The 21178-nt window shown below is 46.9% G+C and overlaps 1 protein-coding gene across 1 annotated transcript in view; it reads left to right on the top strand.

Annotated features, from left to right (window-relative positions):
* LOC139396785 (PIN2/TERF1-interacting telomerase inhibitor 1-like) overlaps positions 1-21178 on the top strand; it is a 59576-nt gene that overhangs the window by 21313 nt on the left and 17085 nt on the right. The window contains exon 6 of the mRNA XM_071143698.1: positions 10220-10308. Within this exon, the coding sequence (XP_070999799.1) occupies positions 10220-10308 (89 nt within the window). The remainder of the gene's footprint in view (positions 1-10219; positions 10309-21178) is intronic.

The following is a 21178-nucleotide window of genomic DNA, read 5'->3' as shown; positions in this document are numbered from 1 at the left end:
CACACTGCATATAGAATCACGAGAATCACACTGCATATAGAATCACGAGAATCACACTGCATATAGAATCACGAGAATCACACTGCATATAGAATCACGAGAATCACACTACATATAGAATCACACTGCATATAGAATCACACTACATATAGAATCACGAGAATCACACTGCATATAGAATCACGAGAATCACACTACATATAGAATCACACTGCATATAGAATCACACTACATATAGAATCACGAGAATCACACTGCATATAGAATCACGAGAATCACACTACATATAGAATCACACTGCATATAGAATCACACTACATATAGAATCACACTACATATAGAATCACACTACATATAGAATCACACTGCATATAGAATTACACTACATATAGAATTACACTGCATATAGAATCACACTGCATATAGAATCACGAGAATCGCAATACAAAAATAATCATGAGAATCACACTGCATATAGAATCATTAGAATCACAATACATATAGAATCATGAGAATCACAATACATATAGAATCATTAGAATCACAATGCATATAGAATCATTAGAATCACAATGCATATAGAATCATTAGAATCACAATGCATATAGAATCATTAGAATCACAATGCATATAGAATCATTAGAATCACAATGCATATAGAATCACGAGAATCACACTGCATATATCTGCACAAGTATGGTGATGAGAGAGACCACAAAAAATCTAAGTAAACTTCAATGCTATTTGTCTCTAAACAGACCGTACTTGGTGGCAGACTATCTGACCACTGTGAATGATAGAAAACTGAGGAAAACATTGACTAGGTACAGACTCGGTGAGCACAGTCTGGCTATAGAGACCGGTCGTCACAGACCAACCTGGCTGCCCAGAGAGGACAGTCTGGCTATAGAGACCGGTTGTCACAGACCAACCTGGCTGCCCAGAGAGGACAGTCTGGCTATAGAGACCGGTCGTCACAGACAAACCTGGCTGCCCAGAGAGGACAGTCTGGCTATAGAGACCGGTCGTCACAGACAAACCTGGCTGCCCAGAGAGGACAGTCTGGCTATAGAGACCGGTCGTCACAGACAAACCTGGCTGCCCAGAGAGGACAGGCTGTGCTCACTCTGCACCAGGGTAGAGACAGAGCTGCATTTCCTATTACACTGTGACAAATACTCAGACCTAAGAGAATATTTATTTCCCAAAATTATAATTCAATACAAAGAATTTGAAACTATAAAAGATGAATAAAAAATCAAATATTTATTGGGTGAAAAGCCAGAATGTGCAGTTTTGGCAGCCAAATACCGTGGGGAGAACATGTATTTGATACACTGCCGATTTTGCAGGTTTTCCTACTTACAAAGCATGTAGGGGTCTGTAATGTGTTATCATAGGTACACTTCAACGGTGAGAGACGGAATTTAAAGCAAAAATTTATTAATTAGGATTTTTAATTTGTATTTTATTGCATGACATAAGTATTTGATCAGAATTTTTTTGCAAAAAAGTAAATAATAATTGTTGACTAAATGAGGAAAATGTTATAAATTTAATAGGACTAAGTGTATTCTGAAAGATTTAGACGTTGAAGATTGTAATAAATAGTGCGGTGATGTCATACAAACAAGCCAAACACCCGTTCAAATGCGCACTTCACATTTCCATATCATAAAACATGGATGACGGGGCATCATACCCCGGGTTATTCTGAGCAGAATGAGCCTGTTTGTCTACTGTGAAGGACATTTGTAGCACCACACACACACACCTGAATGCCAGAGGAGGATTGGCCGTCCCTCAGAGCCTGGTTCCTCTCTAGGTTTCTTCCTAACTTCCAGCTTTTGTAGTTAAATTTTATTTGTTTTGTCCCTAGCCACCGTGCTTCTACATCTGCATTGCTTGCTGTTTGGGGGTTCTAGGCTGGGTTTCTGTACAGCACTTTGTGACATCGGCTGATGTAAGAAGGGCTTTATAAATACATTTGATTGACTATGACCTTTCTATGCGCATCGCAATTGATGTTTCCCGGAATTGTATTGTGAAAACCGAACACTATCGTATTTTATAACATAACTAGTCATGTTGGCAGTGGAACAAGCTTTCAAATGATGCCCAACTGACCCAGATAGCAATTTATTATGGACTGTTTTTAAAAAAAAAAATTCATTTTTATTTGCCCTTTGTTTGAGGACGGCGCTCCACATCAACATATTTTTCATAAAATCACAAATGGCGATTAAATAAATCACTTTGTTTGCAATCCCAAGGGTCCCAGCTACAACATGAATGGTTGTTTTGTTAGATAAAATCCGTCTTTATATCCCAAAAAGTTTACTTGGCGCCGTCGATTTCAGTAATCCACTCGTTCAACATGCAGACAAAGGAGTCCAAAAAGCTACCGCTAAACTTTGTTCAAACAAGTCAAACTACGTTTCTATCTAATCCCCAGGTATCCTAAAATGTAAATTAACTATAATATTTCATACGGAAAGAAGTATGTTCAATAGAAAAGTAAAATGAGTAAGCGCATGTCCTCTTCACTGCGCGCCAACAAGACTGATTTCCAACCGGGAGTCTTTGTACCAAAACATCTTCAAAACTCATTTTTTGAAGAAACAAGCCTGAAACAATGAACAAAGACTGTTGACATCTAGTGGAAGCCATAGGAATTGCAGTCTGGGAGCTGGAATTACATAGCTTTCCATTACAAGAGTCTGGGAGCCCCCCCCCCCTCCCCCAAAACATTTGTGGTTGGTTTTGCTTTGGAATTTCCCCTGCCATATTCTAATTTATTTTTAATTTATTTTAATTTATTTGACCTTTATTTAACTAGGCAAGTCAGTTAAGAACAAATTCTTATTTTCAATGACGGCCTAGGAACAGTGGGTTTAACTGCCTGGTTCAGGGGGCAGAACGACAGATTTGTACCTTGTCAGCTCGGGGGTTTGATCTAACTATATCAATTGTGTTATAGTCTCAGACATTATTTTAACATTTCTAGACACTTCAAAGTGTTTTCTATCCAATGCTACCAATTATATGCATATCCTGGCTTCTGGGCCTGAGTAACAGGCAGTTTACTTTGGGCACGTCAGTCAGGCGGAAATGCAGGAAAATAGACCCCAGCTCTAATTAAGAGCAGTTGGAGGCCACGGAAGGAGTGTTGTATGGCATTGAAGCTCGTTTGGAGGTTAGTTAACACGGTGTCCAAAGAAGGTCCAGATGTATACAGAATGGTGTCGTCTGCGTAGAGGTGGATCAGAGAATCACCAGCAGCAAGAGCGAGATCATAGATATATACAGAGAAGGTGGGATTCGAAATGGTCAGTATTTTGGTCAGTATTGCGTAAATAATCATAAAAAATTGTGTTTGGCCTCAACGGCCCAGCTAGGAGAGAAACGCCCGACCAGTCCGTCTCTCTGTTCAACGCCCCGACCAGTCCGTCTCTCTGTTCAACGCCCCGTCCGTCTCTCTGTTCAAAGCCCCGTCCGTCTCTCTGTTCAACGCCCCGTCCGTCTCTCTGTTCAACGCCCCGTCCGTCTCTCTGTTCAACGACCAGTCCGTCTCTCTGTTCAACGACCAGTCCATCTCTCTGTTCAACGACCAGTCCGTCTCTCTGTTCAACGACCAGTCCGTCTCTCTGTTCAACGACCAGTCCGTCTCTCTGTTCAACGACCAGTCCGTCTCTCTGTTCAACGCCCCGACCAGTCCGTCTCTCTGTTCAACGCCCCGACCAGTCCGTCTCTCTGTTCAACGCCCCGACCAGTCCGTCTCTCTGTTCAACGCCCCGACCAGTCCGTCTCTCTGTTCAACGACCCGACCAGTCCGTCTCTCTGTTCAACGACCCGACCAGTCCGTCTCTCTGTTCAACGACCAGTCCGTCTCTCTGTTCAACGCCCCGACCAGTCCGTCTCTCCGTTCAACGCCCCGACCAGTCCGTCTCTCCGTTCAACGCCCCGACCAGTCCGTCTCTCCGTTCAACGCCCCGACCAGTCCGTCTCTCCGTTCAACGCCCCGACCAGTCCGTCTCTCCGTTCAACGCCCCGACCAGTCCGTCTCTCCGTTCAACGCCCCGACCAGTCCGTCTCTCCGTTCAACGCCCCGACCAGTCCGTCTCTCCGTTCAACGCCCCGACCAGTCCGTCTCTCCGTTCAACGCCCCGACCAGTCCGTCTCTCCGTTCAACGCCCCGACCAGTCCGTCTCTCCGTTCAACGCCCAGTCCGTCTCTCTGTTCAACGACCAGTCCGTCTCTCTGTTCAACGCCCCGACCAGTCCGTCTCTCTGTTCAACGCCCCGACCAGTCCGTCTCTCCGTTCAACGCCCCGACCAGTCCGTCTCTCCGTTCAACGACCAGTCCGTCTCTCCGTTCAACGACCAGTCCGTCTCTCCGTTCAACGACCAGTCCGTCTCTCCGTTCAACGACCAGTCCGTCTCTCCGTTCAACGACCAGTCCGTCTCTCCGTTCAACGACCAGTCCGTCTCTCCGTTCAACGACCAGTCCGTCTCTCCGTTCAACGACCAGTCCGTCTCTCCGTTCAACGACCAGTCCGTCTCTCCGTTCAACGACCAGTCCGTCTCTCCGTTCAACGACCAGTCCGTCTCTCCGTTCAACAACCAGTCCGTCTCTCCGTTCAACGACCAGTCCGTCTCTCCGTTCAACGACCAGTCCGTCTCTCCGTTCAACGACCAGTCCGTCTCTCCGTTCAACGACCAGTCCGTCTCTCCGTTCAACGACCAGTCCGTCTCTCCGTTCAACGACCAGTCCGTCTCTCCGTTCAACGACCAGTCCGTCTCTCCGTTCAACGACCAGTCCGTCTCTCCGTTCAACGACCAGTCCGTCTCTCCGTTCAACGACCAGTCCGTCTCTCCGTTCAACGACCAGTCCGTCTCTCCGTTCAACGACCAGTCCGTCTCTCCGTTCAACGACCAGTCCGTCTCTCCGTTCAACGCCCCGACCAGTCCGTCTCTCCGTTCAACGCCCCGACCAGTCCGTCTCTCCGTTCAACGCCCCGACCAGTCCGTCTCTCCGTTCAACGACCCGACCAGTCCGTCTCTCCGTTCAACGACCAGTCCGTCTCTCCGTTCAACGACCAGTCCGTCTATCCGTTCAACGACCAGTCCGTCTCTCCGTTCAACGCCCCGACCAGTCCGTCGCCATAGGGGTCCTGAAATCCCATATTTGTCCTGAAGGCAGGCAGACAGACATGAAGGCAGGCAGGCAGACAGACATGAAGGTAGGCAGACAGACATACATGAAGGTAGGCAGACAGACAGACATGAAGGTAGGCAGACAGACAGACATGAAGGTAGGCAGACAGACAGACATGAAGGCAGACAGACAGACATGAAGGCAGGCAGACAGACAGACAGACATGAAGGTAGGCAGACAGACAGACATGAAGGTAGGCAGACAGACAGACATGAAGGTAGGCAGACAGACAGACAGACATGTAGGCAGACAGACAGACATGAAGGTAGGCAGGCAGACAGACATGAAGGTAGGCAGGCAGACAGACATGAAGGTAGGCAGGCAGACAGACAGACAGACATGAAGGCAGACAGACAGACATGAAGGCAGGCAGACAGACAGACAGACATGAAGGTAGGCAGACAGACAGACATGAAGGTAGGCAGACAGACAGACATGAAGGTAGGCAGACAGACAGACAGACATGTAGGCAGACAGACAGACATGAAGGCAGACAGACAGACATGAAGGCAGACAGACAGACATGAAGGCAGGCAGACAGACAGGCATGAAGGTAGGCAGACATACATGAAGATAGGCAGATAGACAGACAGACAGACATGAAGGTAGGCAGACAGACAGACATGAAGGCAGGCAGTCAGACAGACAGACAGACATGAAGGTAGGCAGACAGACATGAAGACAGACAGACATGAAGGCAGACAGACATACATGAAGGCAGAGACATACATGAAGGTAGGCAGACAGACAGACATGAAGGCAGGCAGGCAGACAGACAGACAGACATGAAGGTAGGCAGACAGACAAGAAGACAGACAGACATGAAGGTAGGCAGACAGACAAGAAGACAGACAGACATGAAGGCAGACATGAAGGTAGGCAGACAGACATGAAGGCAGGCAGGCAGACAGACAGACAGACATGAAGGTAGGCAGACAGACAGACAGACAGACATGAAGGTAGGCAGACAGACATGAAGGTAGGCAGACAGACATGAAGGCAGGCAGACAGACATGAAGGCAGGCAGACAGACAGACATGAAGGCAGGCAGGCAGACAGACATGAAGGCAGGCAGGCAGACAGACATGAAGGCAGGCAGGCAGACAGACATGAAGGCAGGCAGGCAGACAGACATGAAGGTAGGCAGGCAGACAGACATGAAGGTAGGCAGGCAGACAGACATGAAGGTAGGCAGGCAGACAGACATGAAGGTAGGCAGGCAGACAGACATGAAGGTAGGCAGGCAGACAGACATGAAGGTAGGCAGGCAGACAGACATGAAGGTAGGCAGGCAGACAGACATGAAGGTAGGCAGGCAGACAGACATGAAGGTAGGCAGGCAGACAGACATTAAGGTAGGCAGACAGACATGAAGGCAGACAGACAGACATACAGACATGAAGGCAGACAGACAGACATACAGACATGAAGGCAGACAGACAGACATGAAGGCAGGCAGACAGACAGACAGACATGAAGGTAGGCAGACAGACAGACAGACATGAAGGTAGGCAGACAGACGGACATGAAGGTAGGCAGACACACAGACATGAAGGTAGGCAGATAGACAGACATGTAGGCAGATAGACAGACATGTAGGCAGACAGACAGACATGTAGGCAGACAGACAGACATGAAGGCAGACAGACATGAAGGCAGGCAGACAGACAGACATGAAGGTAGACAGACATACATGAAGGTAGGCAGATAGACAGACAGACATGAAGGCAGACAGACAGACATACAGACATGAAGGCAGGCAGACAGACAGACAGACATGAAGGTAGGCAGACAGACAGACAGACATGAAGGTAGGCAGACAGACAGACATGAAGGTAGGCAGACAGACAGACATGAAGGTAGGCAAACAGACAGACATGAAGGTAGGCAGATAGACAGACATGTAGGCAGACAGACAGACATGAAGGCAGACAGACAGACAGACATGAAGGCAGACAGACATGAAGGCAGGCAGACAGACAGACATGAAGGTAGACAGACATACATGAAGGTAGGCAGATAGACAGACAGACATGAAGGTAGGCAGACAGACAGACATGAAGGTAGGCAGACAGACATGAAGGTAGGCAGACAGACAGACATGAAGGCAGGCAGACAGACAGACATGAAGGCAGGCAGGCAGACAGACATGAAGGTAGGCAGACAGACAGGAAGGTAGGCAAACAGACAGACATGAAGGTAGGCAGACAGACAGACAGACAGACATGAAGGCTGGCAGACAGACATGAAGGTAGGCATGCAGGAAAGAAAGAAGGCAGCAAGGAAGGCATGCAGGCAGGAAGGCATGCAGGAAGGAAGGAAGGAAGGAAGGCATGCAGACAGGAAGGAAGGCATGCAGGAAAGAAAGAAGGCAGCAAGGAAGGCATGCAGGCAGGAAGGCAGACAGGAAGGCAGGCAGGAAGGAAGGAAGCAGCAACCTTTTCAACTTCAGATATAAACAGCTCAACTCTTCCTAATCCATTACCTAGCCTTAACATTAAGCTGCCAATGTTTCAAACCCCTGACAAGAGGACGCTTCCACAGGCAAAGAGAAACCAGTAACATGCAAAGAGGTGTGGCTCGATGTCTGGATCGTCGTGGCGATCGTCTTGGCGATCCAAACTGACTGAGCGTCCCAAATAGCACCATATTCTTTCTGGGCCCTTGTCAAAGTACTGCACTAAATAGGTATTAGGGCGCCATTTGGTGCAAGCTAGGTCTGTGATTGGTCCAGCTCTGTCCCCAACCCCCTAGTAGCCTTGTCTGAGCCACAGCAGCCCATATGAGCCAATCTCCTGTTTCTGTAGTGAGACAGCTTGATGTACAGGACACTAGTCTATCTCCTGTTTCTGTAGTGAGACAGCTTGATGTACAGGACACTAGTCTATCTCCTGTTTCTGTAGTGAGACAGCTTGATGTACCAGGACACCCCCTGGACAGGACACTAGTCTGTCTCCTGTTTCTGTAGTGAGACAGCTTGATGTACCAGGACACCCCCTGGACAGGACACTAGTCTGTCTCCTGTTTCTATTGAGAGGCAGCTTGATGCAGCCAGTAACATACCCGTCAAGCGTCAATTCAAGCAGGCAGGTTCGGAATGGACCTATCACGTTTCAGAGAGGCGGTGTTTTGTAGGAGGAGCATGTGGTCCAGCCAGTGACAGGAGAGCGTCCCTCAGGTGGCCATGGCAACACACTCGGGTCAACATTCCTGCTGCACATTATAGCTGCTGTTAAGCTTAGTGTGTGTGTGTGTGTGTGTGTGTGTGTGTGTGTACGAGCACTCATGGATTGAGCCAACTAACAAGTGGTTAGGTAACACAGCCTCAATTCTTAATTACTAAACGGTTAAATTAAATCGTTAACCAGTTGTTCCACGCTTGGCAAACTGTTCATCAGACAGGAGGAAGAGGAGGAGGAGGAGGGTAAACTCTGATGGTTCATCTGGGGTCAACGAGGTTGTCCTGAGGACTGAGGAGGAAACAACAGCGTGTTGGAAGAATTGTGTGATCGTTCTTCCATCTCCGTCTGAGGGTTAATGAGTTTCTTCTTTAAGAACTGGGGTGAAAGGTCAACAACAGCAACAGGCTGTCTGGGGGGGGGGGGGGGCTATGGGAGAGCATCCCATGCTATGTACAAAATGGCACCCTATTCCCTTTGTAGTGCACTGATTATAAAGGTTCTGATCTGATAAAGTAGTGCACTATATATTTGGAACGTGGTACTACTGTGGACGCATTCCCAATCTGTCCCCATCCTATCCATCTCCCCCGCTTTTATCTATCAGGAGCACGGCCTTCCGCTCGCGGCTATATTAGGAGCACAACGGGAGTAAATGGGGTTTATATTCCAAATGGTAGCCTATTCTCTACATAGTGCACTTCTTTTGACTCTATAGTGCACTATACAGAGGTTAGGGTGCCATTTGGGAGCGTTCGGGGCCTGGTGGAGAGATTAGGGTCTGGTGTTATTAGGTAGGGTTGTGTAAAGGGGGGGGGGGGGGGGGGCTGTAAAATGGACATGCCAGATGGACCAAACAGGAAGTAGCTCCTGATTTGACGTAAGTGTGGCTACGAAAATGAAAATGGTACACTACGTAGTGCACTTGTTTTGACAATATTCCCTATGGGTAATGTGCACTTATGTAGGAAGTAGGGTGTCAGATGGAGGCTAGAGGAGAGAAAACAGGAAGTAGGTACTGGGTGACGACAGACGACGCTCCCAAGCCAGGTGAGGTAAAGGGGGGGGGGGGGGGGTGTCGTCTGTGTTTTCCTGACAACAGGAAAGGATCTGGCCGTATCAACGAGAGTGCAGCCTGTAGCATCTATATTTGACTTGTGTTTTTCTCAAACGCCTTTAGCAAAACAAGACACTTTGGAGGGAAGGGAGTCAGAAGTCAGACTAAATATCTAGAATAATGGCCCTGGTAGACGTATATGCATATGAAATGTATATAACACCTCTCCTCTCTCTCTCTGTAATACCTCAGCCTTATAAAACACCTATCCTCTCTCTCTCTGTCTGTAATACCTCAGCCTTATAAAACACCTATCCTCTCTCTCTCTGTCTGTAATACCTCAGCCTTATAAAACACCTCTCCTCTCTCTATCTAATGTAATACCTCAGCCTTATAAAACACCTCTCCTCTCTCTATCTAATGTAATACCTCAGCCTTATAAAACACCTCTCCTCTCTCTGTCTGTAATACCTCAGCCTTATAAAACACCTCTCCTCTCTCTATCTGTCTGTAATACCTCAGCCTTATAAAACACCTCTCCTCTCTCTGTCTGTCTGTCTGTCTGTCTGTCTGTCTGTCTGTCTGTCTGTCTGTCTGTCTGTGTCTCTCTCTGTCTGTCTGTGTCTCTCTCTGTCTGTCTGTGTCTCTCTCTGTCTCTGTCTGTCTGTCTCTCTCTGTCTCTGTCTGTCTCTCTGTCTCTGTCTGTCTCTCTCTCTCTGTGTATCTCTGTCTCTCTGTGTATCTAACCCTAACCTGCTCCTTCTAGGGAAGGACCTGTCCAGCCGCAGCCAGACAGACCTGGCCTGTATCTTTGGGAAGAGGGGGACGAAGCGCATAGCCGAGGACCAGGAAGAGGTAAGACCCTATATAGTCCCAATAAGCCATCCACCTCACAGATACAGATACATACAGCTACAGCGTTGTGACTGAAACCCTAACCAGCCCTTATCTACATCTAACCCTACAACTCACCGGCAACACCACCACCGTCTCCTCCCCATGTCCCGTGACCCCTCCTAGAGCCAAGGCCAGGTCGGTAGAGGCCCGCCCTAAATGAAAACGTATTCGCTATATAGTGCGCTAATAAGGACCCTATAAAATCTGCGTTATGGAGAACGTGGACTCACTGAATCCAGACATTTTAAAAACAGAATTCGACAAATATGTATTGAACTTGACAAAAATGCATCAGTGATATAATATTTACCTCCAACTTTCTGGAATGTGTGTGTGTGTGTGTGTGTGTGTGCGCGCGCGCTTGTCTCTCCACTTTGTGTCGCCGTTAGCGATGGTGTTAATGGTTAATTAATTCATTAATGAGAACTGTCTTCTATTCTGATTTCCATCAGTCCAACCTCAATGCAGACGGCCTTCAGTTAATTCTGAATTCCCCCAATTTGCCTGTTGGTCCCAGGTCAGTTGAAAGACTGACAAATTTAGTTCATTTTTTGTATTTAAAAAAAATAAATAAGAAGAAGCCAGCAGTACGGGTCATTTTCCAATAATGTTTGGCCAATATTGGGGAGGTTGGTTAATTATGTGACTGTGGCCTCATTGTCCTGTCCTGATAATAAATCTGGCGATAGCCGTGGCGTATGGATCAGAGCCGCTCGGCCCAGCTGTCTGTCCCTGATGAGTGGAGAAGGGTCGCTGGGAGAGGAGAGAAGGGTCGCCAGCCCATCCCTCATAGGCCTGGCGTGGGAGGACAGGAAAACCACCCTCCCCTTCCCTCCGTGCGCCCACCCCGCCCCTTCTCCTTCAGTTAGACCTACACAGTGTATGGGATTTGCTTCTTTTGCCACGAATCCGTTTCTGGTGAGAAATATGATTGTGTCCTCTGGAAGATGATTGGGTAAAACCACTGCGGGGGGGGGGGGAGAAGAGAGACTTCCTCACTCCGTTCAAACTTCTAAACGGTCAAAACCATTTGGTTATGAGATGGTGGGAGGTGAAATCCAAAATGGTGCTATATATTCATTGGCTATGTCATAATTACATTTTAAAGATAAATATTTATACATTACTAGCTTGAAACATGAAAAAAATGATAAGTTAATTTAGTGGGTGATGTGGATTTCATATCAAAACACAGAGAGCAGTCAGACCAGTCAGACCAGTCAGACCAGTCCAGCTCATAAGGTCCATCAGCAGCAGATTTTAATTTAGAATGGGACCTTGGCTGTTAAAGTATAGACACCTGAGTTACCTAACCTGTTCACAGAGTGGGACACCTGAGTTACCTAACCTGTTGACAGGATGGGACACCTGAGTTACCTAACCTGTTGACAGGGTGGGACACCTGAGTTACCTAACCCGTTGACAGGGTGGGACACCTGAGTTACCTAACCCGTTGACAGGGTGGGACACCTGAGTTACCTAACCTGTTGACAAGGTGGGACACCTGAGTTACCTAACCTGTTGACAGGGTGGGACACCTGAGTTACCTAACCCGTTGACAGGGTGGGACACCTGAGTTACCTAACCCGTTGACAGAGTTACCTAACCCGTTGACAGGGTGGGACACCTGAGTTACCTAACCCGTTGACAGGATGGGACACCTGAGTTACCTAACCCGTTGACAGGATGAGACACCTGAGTTGCCTAACCTGTTGACAGGATTGGTTACCTCTTGAGGTTCCGAGGGTCTCCACAGAGCGAGGTAAATCTGCTTTTAGTTTCAATGCACCGTATTGCTGGAACAGAATTCAGAATACAGTTCTAGTGCCTTGCGGGCAAATGTTCTGATTTGTGATTTGTGATGTTTTATTTGTGTTTGCAATGATTGTTTTTGTATTTTTGTGTACGTATGTGTGTATATAATATTTTTTATATATATATATATATATATATATATATATATATATATATATATATTATATATATATTTTTTGTTATTGTTATTTATTTATTTTTACAGTACCAGTAAAAAGTTTGGACACACCTACTCATTCAAATCAAATCAAACTTTATTTGCCAACTGCGCCGAGTACATCAAGTGTAGACTTTAGCATGAAACGCTTACTTACAAGCCCTTAACCAATAGTGCATTTCAAGGTTTATTTTAAAGGTGTACTATTTTCTACATTGTAGAATAATAATGAAGACATCAAAACTATGAAATCACGTAGTAACCAAGAAAGTGTTAAACAAATCAAAATATATTTGAGATTCTTCCAAGTAGTCACCCTTTGCCTTGATGACAGCTTTGCACACTCTTGGCATTCTCTCAACCAGCTTCCCCTGGAATGATTTTCTAACAGTCTTGAAGGAGTTGCCACATATGCTGAGCACTTGTTGGCTGCATTTCCTTCACTCTGCGTTCCATCTCATCCCAAATCAAAGTCAGGTGATTGTGGAGGCCAGGTCATCTGATGCAGCACTCCATCACTCTCCTTCTTGGTCAAATAGCCCTTACACAGTCTGGAGGTGTGTTGGGTTATTGTTCTGTTGAAAAACAAATGATAGTCCCACTAAGCACAAACCAGATGGGATGGTGTATCACTGCAGAATGCTGTGGTAGACATGCTGGTTAAGTGTACCTTGAATTATAAATAAATCACAGATAGTATCACCAGCAAAGCACCCCCACACCTCCTCCTCCTCCATGCTTCACGGTGGGAACCACACATGCAGAGATCATCCGTTCACCTACTCTGCGTCTCACAAAGACACGGCGGTTGAAACCAAAAATCTAATTTGTACTCATCAGACCAAGGACAGATTTCCACTGGTCTAATGTCCATTTCTCGTGTTTCTTGGCCCAATCAAGTCTCTTCTTCTTGTTGGTGTCCTTCAGTAGTGGTTTCTTTGCAGCAATTCGACCACGAAGACCTGATTCACGTAGTCTCCTCTGAACAGTTGATGTTGAGATGTGTCTGTTACTTGAACTCTGGGAAGCATTTATTTGGGCTGCAATTTCTGAGGCTGGTAACTCTAATGAACTTATCCTCTGCAGCAGAGGTAACTCTGGGTCTTCCTTTCCGGTGGCAGTCCTCATGAGTTACATCATAGCACTTGATGGTTTTTGCGACTGCACTTGAATAAACTTTATAAGTATATTCTGTATACCACCCCTACCTTGTCACAAAACAAATGATTGGCTCAAACACATTAAGAAGGAAAGAAATTCCACAAATTAACTTAAATTAACTTAAATGGATTCCAGGTGACTACCTCATGAAGCTGGTTGAGAGAATGCGAAGTCTGCAGAGCTGTCATCAAGGCAAAGGGTGGCTACTTTGAAGAATCTCACATTTTCTTTAAATATATTTTGATTTAACACTTTTTTGGTTACTACATGATTCCACATGTGTTATTTCATAGTTTTGATGTCTTCACTATTATTCTACAATGTAGAGAATAGTTTAAAAAAAATAAACCCTTGAATGAGTAGGTGTGTCAATTTTTGACTGGTACTGTATGTAACGCAACAATTTTAAAAGATTTTACTGAGTTACAGTTCATATAAGGAAATCAGTCAATTGAAATAAATTCATTAGGTCCTAATCTATGGATTTCACATGACTGGGCAGGGGCACAACCACAGGTGGGCCTGGGAGGGCCTAAGCGCAGACACTGGGGAGCCAGGTCCAGCAAGTCGGGATGAGTTTTCCCCCACAAATAGGGCACAGACAAAAAAATACTCCCCAGTGTTTACATTACCCTCTGTTATTGATTACATCAAAGAGGCAGTGATTAGACGTGTGTGTGTGTGTGTGTGTGTGTAACCAACCAATGGGATCTCGATGATCGTCGTTAGGCTGTTCGCTGCATCTCCGTGTCTGTAATTACCTTACCCCCTTTGCATTCCATTTTAGACCAGTAACCAAGAGACAAACGCTTTCTCTTTCTCTCTTTTACCCCGGGGCTAATCTGTATGTGTCAGAGAGTTGGCTCAGTTTGGTGGGTGCCACCGAGAGAGCTGGTGGGTGGGGTGGGGGGGGGGGGGGGGCTCACAGGCTCTTGTTCTCCGAGGTGCTCGGAGGGCCCTGTCAATGGACACACTCGGGAGAGGCTGTCCTTTTGTTTCACGCAATTAGTTGCAATCTGAGAGCAAATTAGAGCTCCTAGCCTTCACAACAAACACAACACTGCCCAAACACACACACACACACACACACACACACACATATACACACACACACTGGCTGCTAAACAATGCAGCCCACACCACAAGCATCGCCTGCTTTACTAACACCAAACAGAAACTACAGTACATTGGGCATTTTCGTCTGAATTACATAACAAATTCCTAACACAGCCAATGGGGCAAAACACCCCGATCCAGTAAGCTGTTCTACAGTAACAGAACATGGACCTGGTGCTCAGACCAACAGGCCCCTAAACAGCTTCTGTCCCCCCTGGCTGTAAGTTAAATGGCTAAGAAGTGTCGCGCTCCTTCTCCCACAGACTATACACACTGTCTACCTGACTCTGCCTATCCACAAGTCTCTACCCAGTCAGACACACACCTTCACTGTCACTCACATAAACCTTCACTCACACTCACATAAACCCTCACTCACATAAACCCTCACTCACACTCACAAACCCACACTCACACTCACATAAACCCTCACTCACATAAACCCTCACTCACATAAACCCTCACTCACACTCACATAAACCCTCACTCACATAAACCCTCACTCACACTCACATAGACCCTCACTCACACTCACATAAACCCACACTCACATAAACCCTCACTCACATAAACCCTCACTCACACTCACATAAACCCTCACTCACATAAACCCTCACTCACACTCACATAAACCCTCACTCAAACTCACATAAACCCACACTCACATAAACCCTCACTCACATAAACCCTCACTCACACTCACATAAACCCTCCCTCACACTCACATAAACCCACACTCACACTCACATAAACCCTCACTCACACAAACCCTCACTCACACTCACATAAACCCACACTCACATAAACCCTCACTCACATAAACCCTCACTCACACTCACATAAACCCTCACTCACATAAACCCTCACTCACACTCACATAAACCCTCACTCACACTCACATAAACTCACACTCACATAAACTCACACTCACATAAACTCACACTCACATAAACCCTCACTCACACTCACATAAACCCACACTCACATAAACCCTCACTCACATAAACCCTCACTCACACTCACATAAACCCACACTCACATAAACCCTCACTCACACTCACATAAACCCACACTTACATAAACCCTCACTCACATAAACCCTCACTCACATAAACCCTCACTCACACTCACATAAACCCACACTCACATAAACCCTCACTTACACTCACATAAACCCTCACTCACATAAACCCTCACTCACACTCACATAAACCCTCACTCACACTCACATAAACCCTCACTCACATAAACCCTCACTCACATAAACCCTCACTCACATAAACCCTCACTCAAACTCACATAAACCCTCACTCACACTCACATAAACCCTCAGTCACATAAACCCTCACTCACATAAACCCTCACTCACATAAACCCTCACTCACACTCACATAAACCCTCACTCGCACTCACATAAACCCTCACTCACATAAAACCTCACTCACATAAACCCTCACTCACACTCACATAAACCCTCACTCACACTCACATAAACCCTCACTCACATAAACCCTCACTCACACTCACATAAACCCACACTCACACTCACATAAACCCTCACTCACACTCACATAAACCCACACTCACATAAACCCTCACTCACACTCACATAAACCCTCACTCACATAAACCCTCACTCACATAAACCCTCACTCACATAAACCCTCACTCACATAAACCCTCACTCACACTCACATAAACTCACACTCACATAAACCCACACTCACATAAACCCTCACTCACACTCACATAAACTCACACTCACATAAACCCACACTCACATAAACCCTCACTCACACTCACATAGACCCTCACTCACATAAACTCACACTCACATAAACCCTCACTCACATAAACCCTCACTCACACTCACATAAACCCTCACTCACATAAACCCTCACTCACACTCACATAAACCCTCACTCACACTCACATAAACCCTCACTCATACTCATTACTGATGCAACACCCCCCCCCCCCCCCCCCCCCCTCTGGGTAGTTCTACTGTAGTGGAAGACTCTGGGTAGTTAGCTGTAGACTAGTGGTAGACTCTGGGTAGTTCTACTGTAGTGGAGGACTCTGGGTAGTTCTACTGTAGGGTTAGACTCTGGGTAGTTCTACTGTAGTGGAGGACTCTGGGTAGTTCTACTGTAGTGGAAGACTCTGGGTAGTTAGCTGTAGACTAGTGGTAGACTCTGGGTAGTTCTACTGTAGTGGAAGACTCTGGGTAGTTATACTGTAGTGGTAGACTGGGTAGTTCTACTGTAGTGGAAGACTCTGTGTAGTTCTACTGTAGTGGTAGACTCTGGGTAGTTCTACTGTAGTGGAGGACTCTGGGTAGTTCTACTGTAGCGTTAGACTCTGGGTATTTCTACTGTAGTGGAGGACTCTGGGTAGTTCTACTGTAGGGTTAGACTCTGGGTAGTTCTACTGTAGTGGAGGACTCTGGGTAGTTCTACTGTAGGGTTAGACTCTGGGTAGTTCTACTGTAGTGGAAGACTCTGGGTAGTTCTACTGTAGTGGAGGACTCTGGGTAGTTCTACTGTAGGGTTAGACTCTGGGTAGTTCTACTGTAGTGGTAGACTCTGGGTAGTTCTACTGTAGTGGTAGACTCTGGGTAGTTCTACTGTAGTGGTAGACTCTGGGTAGTTCTACTGTAGTGGTAGACTCTGGGTAGTTCTACTGTAGTGGTAGACTCTGGGTAGTTCTACTGTAGTGGTAGACTCTGGGTAGTTCTACTGTAGTGGTAGACTCTGGGTAGTTCTACTGTAGACTGTAGTGGTAGACTGGGTATTCTGCTGTAGACTGTAGTGGTAGACTGGGTATTCTGCTGTAGACTGTAGTGGAAGACTCTGGGTAGTTATACTGTAGTGGTAGACTGGGTAGTTCTACTGTAGTGGAGGACTCTGGGTAGTTCTGCTGTAGTGGAGGACTCTGGGTAGTTCTACTGTAGTGGAAGACTCTGGGTAGTTCTACTGTAGTGGAGGACTCTGGGTATTCTGCTGTAGACTGTAGTGGAGGACTCTGGGTAGTTATACTGTAGACTGTAGTGGAGGACTCTGGGTAGTTCTACTGTAGTGGAGGACTCTGGGTAGTTCTACTGTAGTGGAAGACTCTGGGTAGTTCTACTGTAGACTGTAGTGGAGGACTCTGGGTAGTTCTACTGTAGTGGAAGACTCTGGGTAGTTCTACTGTAGTGGAAGACTCTGGGTAGTTATACTGTAGTGGAGGACTCTGGGTAGTTCTGCTGTAGTGGAGGACTCTGGGTAGTTCTACTGTAGTGGAAGACTCTGGGTAGTTCTACTGTAGTGGAGGACTCTGGGTATTCTGCTGTAGACTGTAGTGGAGGACTCTGGGTAGTTATACTGTAGACTGTAGTGGAGGACTCTGGGTAGTTCTACTGTAGTGGAAGACTCTGGGTAGTTCTACTGTAGACTGTAGTGGAGGACTCTGGGTAGTTCTACTGTAGTGGAAGACTCTGGGTAGTTCTACTGTAGACTGTAGTGGAGGACTCTGGGTAGTTCTACTGTAGTGGAAGACTCTGGGTAGTTCTACTGTAGTGGAAGACTCTGGGTAGTTCTACTGTAGTGGAGGACTCTGGGTAGTTATACTGTAGTGGAGGACTCTGGGTAGTTATACTGTAGTGGAGGACTCTGGGTAGTTCTACTGTAGACTGTAGTGGAGGACTCTGGGTAGTTCTACTGTAGTGGAAGACTCTGGGTAGTTCTACTGTAGACTGTAGTGGAGGACTCTGGGTAGTTCTACTGTAGTGGAAGACTCTGGGTAGTTCTACTGTAGTGGAAGACTCTGGGTAGTTCTACTGTAGTGGAGGACTCTGGGTAGTTCTACTGTAGGGTTATACTCTGGGTAGTTCTACTGTAGGGTTAGACTCTGGGTAGTTCTACTGTAGTGGAAGACTCTGGGTAGTTCTACTGTAGGGTTAGACTCTGGGTAGTTCTACTGTAGTGGAGGACTCTGGGTAGTTCTACTGTAGGGTTAGACTCTGGGTAGTTCTACTGTAGTGGAGGACTCTGGGTAGTTCTACTGTAGGGTTAGACTCTGGGTAGTTCTACTGTAGTGGAAGACTGGGTAGTTCTACTGTAGTGGAGGACTCTGGGTAGTTCTACTGTAGTGGTAGACTCTGGGTATTCTGCTGTAGACTGTAGTGGTAGACTGGTTATTCTGCTGTAGACTGTAGTGGTAGACTGGGTATTCTGCTGTAGACTGTAGTGGAAGACTCTGGGTAGTTATACTGTAGTGGTAGACTGGGTAGTTCTACTGTAGTGGAGGACTCTGGGTAGTTCTGCTGTAGTGGAGGACTCTGGGTAGTTCTACTGTAGTGGAGGACTCTGGGTATTCTGCTGTAGACTGTAGTGGAGGACTCTGGGTAGTTATACTGTAGACTGTAGTGGAGGACTCTGGGTAGTTCTACTGTAGTGGAGGACTCTGGGTAGTTCTACTGTAGTGGAAGACTCTGGGTAGTTCTACTGTAGACTGTAGTGGAGGACTCTGGGTAGTTCTACTGTAGTGGAAGACTCTGGGTAGTTCTACTGTAGACTGTAGTGGAGGACTCTGGGTAGTTCTACTGTAGTGGAAGACTCTGGGTAGTTCTACTGTAGTGGAAGACTCTGGGTAGTTATACTGTAGTGGAGGACTCTGGGTAGTTCTGCTGTAGTGGAGGACTCTGGGTAGTTCTACTGTAGTGGAAGACTCTGGGTAGTTCTACTGTAGTGGAGGACTCTGGGTATTCTGCTGTAGACTGTAGTGGAGGACTCTGGGTAGTTATACTGTAGACTGTAGTGGAGGACTCTGGGTAGTTCTACTGTAGTGGAGGACTCTGGGTAGTTCTACTGTAGTGGAAGACTCTGGGTAGTTCTACTGTAGACTGTAGTGGAGGACTCTGGGTAGTTCTACTGTAGTGGAAGACTCTGGGTAGTTCTACTGTAGACTGTAGTGGAGGACTCTGGGTAGTTCTACTGTAGTGGAAGACTCTGGGTAGTTCTACTGTAGTGGAAGACTCTGGGTAGTTATACTTTAGTGGAGGACTCTGGGTAGTTATACTGTAGTGGAGGACTCTGGGTAGTTATACTGTAGTGGAGGACTCTGGGTAGTTCTACTGTAGACTGTAGTGGAGGACTCTGGGTAGTTCTACTGTAGTGGAAGACTCTGGGTAGTTCTACTGTAGACTGTAGTGGAGGACTCTGGGTAGTTCTACTGTAGTGGAAGACTCTGGGTAGTTCTACTGTAGTGGAAGACTCTGGGTAGTTCTACTGTAGTGGAGGACTCTGGGTAGTTCTACTGTAGGGTTAGACTCTGGGTAGTTCTACTGTAGGGTTAGACTCTGGGTAGTTCTACTGTAGTGGAAGACTCTGGGTAGTTCTACTGTAGGGTTAGACTCTGGGTAGTTCTACTGTAGTGGAGGACTCTGGGTAGTTCTACTGTAGGGTTAGACTCTGGGTAGTTCTACTGTAGTGGAGGACTCTGGGTAGTTCTACTGTAGTGGAGGACTCTGGGTAGTTCTACTGTAGGGTTAGACTCTGGGTAGTTCTACTGTAGTGGAGGACTCTGGGTAGTTCTACTGTAGGGTTAGACTCTGGGTAGTTATACTGTAGGGTTAGACTCTGGGTAGTTCTACTGTAGACTGTAGTGGAGGACTCTGGGTAGTTCTGCTGTAGTGGAGGACTCTGGGTAGTTCTGCTGTAGTGGAGGACTCTGGGTAGTTCTGCTGTAGTGGAGGACTCTGGGTAGTTCTGCTGTAGTGGAAGACTCTGGGTAGTTCTACTGTAGACTGTAGTGGAGGACTCTGGGTAGTTCTACTGTAGACTGTAATGGAGGACTCTGGGTAGTTCTACTGTAGACTGTAGTGGAGGACTCTGGGTAGTTCTACTGTAGTGGAGGACTCTGGGTAGTTCTACTGTAGTGGAGGAAAAAGACAAAGGCTTCTGCGTCTCTGTAGACTCCGCCTGTCCTGTAGACTCCGCCTGTCCTGTAGACTCCGCCTGTCCTGTAGACTCCGCCTGTCCTGTAGACTCCGCCTGTCCCTTCCCAGACGCCCTGCATGCCACACCGACAGCATCTGCCAAATGCCCCGTACCCTGTTCCCGCTCTGCCCGTAGTCCCTGAACCCCCAACCTGCTCTGCCTCTCACACCCCTACACCATCCGGTCCTTATCCTCCTTTTTTTCTGAAGACAACGTCACCAGGGACCCCTCCCCTCCACGAAGACGAGTGATCCTTCATGTGGACGGGCGTGGGCAGAATAACCAGCCAACAGGTGACCAGCGACAGGGCTGGAGCCTGGCCTCTTTGTGGCGGAGCAGGGAGTGGGAGTGGGAGAGGGCAGGGAGGTCGACTCAACCCCAAGAGAAGTACTCCGTACCGGCCGCCTGGCTGGAACCTAGTTGACCCTAGGAACCAGGCCAATGCACGCAGCCAGCCTACTAACTAACTAACTAACTAACTGCTAGACCTATTCATTACCATCGACCATGGGCATTCTATATTCTGTTACATGATGATAAAACGTTGATATTGCCAAGTAGTTGTTTACCTCAAAAATACAGATGAGTCCGAAATGAT

The sequence above is a fragment of the Oncorhynchus clarkii genome, unplaced genomic scaffold, assembly GCF_045791955.1.
Source record: "Oncorhynchus clarkii lewisi isolate Uvic-CL-2024 unplaced genomic scaffold, UVic_Ocla_1.0 unplaced_contig_10271_pilon_pilon, whole genome shotgun sequence".
Taxonomy (NCBI): domain Eukaryota; kingdom Metazoa; phylum Chordata; class Actinopteri; order Salmoniformes; family Salmonidae; genus Oncorhynchus; species Oncorhynchus clarkii.
The sequence above is the reverse complement of the archived record's forward strand: the minus strand, read 5'-3'. Positions and strand labels throughout refer to the sequence as shown.